The 5,867-nt window shown below is 40.9% G+C and overlaps 1 protein-coding gene across 1 annotated transcript in view; it reads right to left on the reverse strand.

The window, feature by feature from the left end:
- The window catches only part of LOC115246160, a 31,856-nt gene extending 26,788 nt beyond the window's left edge, over window positions 1-5,068 (reverse strand). Inside the window, exon 1 of the mRNA XM_029824813.1 lies at window positions 3,725-5,068. Within this exon, the coding sequence (XP_029680673.1) occupies window positions 3,725-3,830 (106 nt within the window). The 5' untranslated portion in view covers window positions 3,831-5,068. The remainder of the gene's footprint in view (window positions 1-3,724) is intronic.
- Between the last annotated feature and the right edge of the window lie 799 nt (window positions 5,069-5,867).

The following is a 5,867-nucleotide window of genomic DNA, read 5'->3' on the forward strand; positions in this document are numbered from 1 at the left end:
AAGAGCGTCCACCACGTAACACCTTGAAATCCAGTTTCCCGCTGCCCAAAACACGCTGAAGAACGAGAAATGTGAAACGCGCGTCGCCGGCTTCGGCGGCTCGACAGCCTCGTGCGTGCTGTCTCTTGCGGATTTTTTTTCAGGGGTCCTATTGGCTATTTACACAGTCGCAGTGTGTCCCTTCGTGTCACAAAGACCTCCTTTATGTACCGGGGGCTCGATTCTTATTTTGCGAAAATTGCGAACCGAAAGAAGGAGAAAAAAAAAAAAAGAAGAACGAGAACCGCGCTTTAATTAAGAGATAGTGAGACTTTTGTTAACATACATTGTAAAGAAAAATGACTGAAATTTCAGATAAAGTGTCTGCTGCTTTTTTGCAGACACACTGTCCGAAATTTCAGACAGAATGTTATCTAAATTTTCAGACAGATTGTTTAAAACAGATTGTCTGAAATTTTTTCCAGATCTGAGAATTCAGACAAAAACGTGTCCGAATTTTTAGACAATTTTTTATAATGCATTCCTCTTTTTAGGCAATATAAATATTGTATTTTCAAAAGTTACAAGGGAATTATCAGTTTGTGTTTGAAGTAATTAAAGTTTATATAAGAAATTGTGTTTTACGTTTCGTGCAAGTATACGATATTTCACAGGCCACTTGACGGGCGGGAGTTAATTAAAGAGCGAACGCGTTGCGGTCAAAATTATAATATAAAGCCGCTATCGAGCAGGTACGCTTCATTAAAATCTCGACGGGGTTTCGCAATATCGGGATCGCCGATGTCGTAACCGTTTATAGAATGCGCAATGAAACGGAAAATACGGTGAGTTTAATAAAGTGTTCCCGTTACAAGAGAGAAAGGGTTGCTCTCTTACTATGGGGGAAGGAAGAAAAAAAACGAAGAGGGATTTGATATACAGTTCGATATACAATCGGCGCTGAAACCGCTGCAACACAAGTAGGTTTGCCCGCTTTCTTCGCTTTACTGTTTCTTGACCCGCCGTAAACGTAGGAATTTAGGTAGGTCTTACCTCTTTTTGCGTTAAGCAGAGATTAACGGGCCGTATGTGTAATTTCGCTCGGTCGGATAATCGTCGCAAATCACCATTATTTTGTTTATTTTTACGAAACACGTGGACGGAGCTACCCATCCGTTTATTTTAGACGGATCCGCGTGATTGGAGACGCGAGCTTATCGAAACCCATATGCCTGTACTCGGCAAACATTCGACTTTGGACGTCCAACAATGATCTATTTTTGCGCGGAACGTCATCGTCATTTTCGGCGCTGCGTCACTTTAATGCTCTTAAATACGCCGTCACCGTAAGAGCCTTACATAGTGCGAGATACGATCGGAATCATTTGACATTTAACACGTGACGCGACTAATCCCGATAATTACGTTTCAAGATCTGTCATTTTCGATTTTCCAAGATTTGACACGTGTATTTCACGGTATGTATATCTTATATATTTCTGTCCAGAAACACGTTTTCCGCGAGAGTCCATTTTCAGGTTCCCCGCGTACTGGATGGATGGCCACGTAAAAGTATCCCGTTAGCACGGTAGCCCAGATACCGGATTACGGAGCACGAATTGTCAATCGCGTGCGAACGAGACGGACTTTTAAAAGGCCTTTCAAAGCAATGAGAGGCCTTTACCGTTTGATATTTGCTAGAAATATTAGTAGCTTGTCGCGAATCGAGTTTTTCAAGGAGCGGAGTTTTCACGTACTTAATATCGTTCGCTCATGTTATTTTACGACTTGAACGGTGAGCGAGCGCGGAATCAAAGGCAATCTGAAAAATTATGAAAATTTTACATACCAAAATATAAAAGCTCTATAATTTTATGCAAATAAGCTATATAAAGCTCCGATTGAAGATATATTTAACGGAAAAGATATTTTTACGGATTTCTTCTCCATCAAGATGCTCACTTACTCGTATCAAATCAACACACGCTGTTATCGCAGCGCGTCGCCGTTCTATTAACATAATTGTTAACGGAGCCGTAAAAGGCGTCGGCTCGGCTGATCGGCATAATAGAGTAAACAGGCCGGCGGAGCCACTTAATATCTTCAATTGTCGCATTTGCGCGGGTTACATTCCATTTTAAGAGGATTTTCACTGACGCCGGTCCGGCGGCAACAATGGAGACTCGACAGGATATTCTTAGACGCTTTTCTCATCCGGTGAATCAATTTCGAGTCCCGATAAACCAATTAATCAATGAGAAGAGCGAGGGCGGTAAGATCGATTGTAGAGTTCGATTAGAGAGAACAAGAGCCCGGATTTCAGAGAACTGGGAGTTTTCGCTCGTAGACCTCGATAAGGCGGCTCGATGTGTTGTAACAACACACTCCAATGAATCATAATATCGATAATGTAGCGTAACGCCGGCGCGGAGACCCTACAGAGGTGAATGGCGGCGAGTTTACGTCTCTCTCGGTTTACAGGATGTAAGCCGCGAGCCTCTGTTACACAGTTGGAAAATTTGTGTTAAATTTAGCATATATCGCATGTCCCGAAATCGCACAAATTTTTATGTTAATTTGACATAATATGGATATATTAAATGGTGATTAATACTATTAAATAATATTAATTAATATTAATATTTTAACACAAAATGAATGCAAACTTTACAGTAATTTGAAAAAAATTATGTGTAAAATCAACATATTTTCAATGATAAAAATATAACTTGAAAAAATATTATTGATGGTCTGTAGTCACTCTTATTATAGAATAAAATCAATATTTTTTTCTATGAATTTTAACAGATAAATCCTGTCACTAATAATACGGAACATATCTACTATATCAAATTAAAAATATGTGCACATTGTATTAATTTTACTTTTTTTTCCAGTTGTTTTAATAATTTAACATTTGAATTTAACTTAATACAACAACAATATATTAAATAACAACATAAATGTGTCAAATATTTAACACAAAAATTTTAACCGGCATATTTTATAACAAGAAAACAAATTTTCTAAGTATTTACAATGAATATTATTTCTCTTTTCGCTTCAGCGTTCTCTCTCTCTCTCTCTCTCTTTCTCTCTCTCTGCTTATCTCGCGAGGGAACGCTTTGAAGGGATTCCAATCATTTGTTTACATTCTCGAAGGGAATAATAAAACTGTACGATCTGGTGAAGAAAGTTCATCGACGATGTCCTTTTGAACGATTTTGAAATTAATTATCATCAACTACTATCACGCATATACAAAGGAAATTAGTTGACCGAAGAAAATTTCACCGCGTTGACTGTAGTGAAAAGATATATTTTTGCAAAATGAACACACCTACGTGCCTATTTATTGTAATCATTAAACAAGATGTCCCAAATTAATGGGAAAATTTGTGATTACTGGGTGCCTATGTAGAGAGCTCAATTACTATAGTAATTAACCTATTTGATACGCTATCGGCGTCGTATAATGATTCGCTGCTGTTGCTGTGTGATGATAATTCTTTAATTTGACGCTCGTCACGTCTCTGAAGAGATTTTCGTGTTTATATATATATATAATTACATACGTTTCTTTAAACATTAATTCAAGATTATACGCGTGCTCATTAATCTAATACTTTTTTAATGATTGTTTTATTCCTGGTTTCGTATGTTTCTAGGCTCTTTAGTCCTCTGGTGTAAAAGTACGTACATAATACTTGGGAGTATAACAAAAAAAAAAAATTCGCATCCTTACCTTTGATTTTAGTCTCCTGTGGATCCAAGGGAGGTAATCGCGGATGCGTTTGCTGCCCCGGTTTCTTCAACAGGACACCCACGACCTGCGGCGGCGGCATCATCATCTTAGCTTCTTTTCCGAGCTGCTTCCTCTCACTATCAATTTGCGTCGTTCGTCATATCGCTCTCGCGCGCGCGTATCCCGTTGTCTTCTACAATTGCGTTTACAAATCGAGAAACTGGATTTTGTTGGAAGAGCTACGAGTTTCTCGGTTTCGGTTCCGATATCGGAAAACCGAAACTCGCACGTGGAATCTCGTTTAAATAACAGCTGCCGATGGTCGTCGTCGACTTATTGGCTCGTCGAGACGGAGAGAAAAGCGTCGGCCGGGATCTCCTTTCCACCGACGACGTTCTTTCAGCGTGTCGTATCGTTCGCTCCGTCACTCGTCCTTCTTGCTGATCGTCGCAATTTTTTTTTATTTTTTAATTCAATCGACGCGCGATCCCGCGCGTCAAGAATGACGAGCGAACTCCGATTCGCCAACGAATACCCGATGAAATGTTCCGTTTGAGGGTTCAATTTCATCGACGATCGACCACGATTCCTGGACATTCGACGGGATCGACGATTCGATCGCTGCTTCGATTTACCATCGTTTCGCGAGAGATCGTTCTCTTCGCTCCCGCGCGAAACGAGGTGGAGGAACGTGAGGAGAGAAACGCGCCCGATCGGGATTAATTGCGACGCCGATCGGACGCGGCGTCGTAATCCGCTGGCTTATCGCCACGCGTAGATAAGTCGTATCGGAGCAACGACACCTATACCCGACCTATACGCGACTCTCCAACGGAGACGGACGTCGCATTATTATTTTACGTACCATGTACTCTCGGCTCTCTTTCGATATCGCAAGCCTGGCAAGAATGCGATCGCGATGAACGTCATCAACTCCCCGGTATATCACTCCCCGAACTTCCGGCGCGTAGCAATCGGCCGCGACCGATTACTCCGGAAATCAACGACGTGTCACCATCCGACCAAATGTCACTGCCACTCAACGAAACGTCACTTCCACTCCGCGCCCCGACTGTAATTCCTTTCGTCAAACTTTGCCCGTCATTGTTCACGATAACAACAAACAAATCTTTACGAAATCCAGCACATCGCTGACAGCCATGTTTCTTCCCGATCGAAACGAGTTTGTTTCCCTCCCCCCTCCCCGTTACCGAAGCGTTATCACGAAGAGATACGACCGATCCCTCGTTATAATCCGATGGTAGGATCTTGCACGTGCGTCGGCACCAATTGAAGAAACGGACGACAATGCGCCGGCAATGTGACAGCTTGGCGCGCGCGCGACGAACGACTGATCGTGAAGCGAACGCGGCCAACGAGAGAACGTATAGCGTACCCTACCCCGCTTGTCCGAGACCAGCCCCACTACCCGCCATCTGCGAGTCTGTTTTCTTTTTCTCTCTCCGAACGTACGAGAGTGGGAGAGCCAGACGCACAACCCTCGCGGATCTTTAATCGTGTTTACGTCGTGCAACCATCTCTCAGCGGCATAATAAAGCAATGTTTACATTGTTTCTTTATAACTCGCTACAACGATGAATATTGTTTTTTATAGAATTGCTGTAATGAATATTCTATATTAAAACCGTAGAATTTTAGAAATTGAAATTTCGGATAAACGTGTGACAAACTATAAAGAATTCTACCATTCTGTAATATTGTTGTAGGACAATAATATTTTATCTACTTTTATGCTGATGCTAATTATAATTGAGTCAATATACAAAATCAATCTTGTATTTAATATTTTTTGTTTATAATATTATATTTGAAAATATGACATTTGTCCATGAAAATCGTAAACATTCTTTTGTACTCTTCGAGACGTAATGATTATGTATGCCGTTGATAACCACTGTCTGAAGGAGAAAGCAGCTGCTGTGGTAATAATTAAAGGGGTGGAGTTCCGAATAGGTGAACCCTCCGATTTTTTTGAAACTACACTATTTTTTGTATTTTTGAACGCTGATTACGAAAGTTTACGATATATCATTATTAATATTGAAAATCTTTTCTCCGTTCCGATCATTATCTGCGCCAGGTAATACATTGCCAGGTGGCCTTTCCACAGACCAGGAAAGGA

This window comes from Formica exsecta, unplaced genomic scaffold (assembly GCF_003651465.1).
Source record: "Formica exsecta isolate Colony F162 unplaced genomic scaffold, ASM365146v1 scaffold139, whole genome shotgun sequence".
NCBI classification, from domain to species: Eukaryota; Metazoa; Arthropoda; class Insecta; order Hymenoptera; family Formicidae; genus Formica; species Formica exsecta.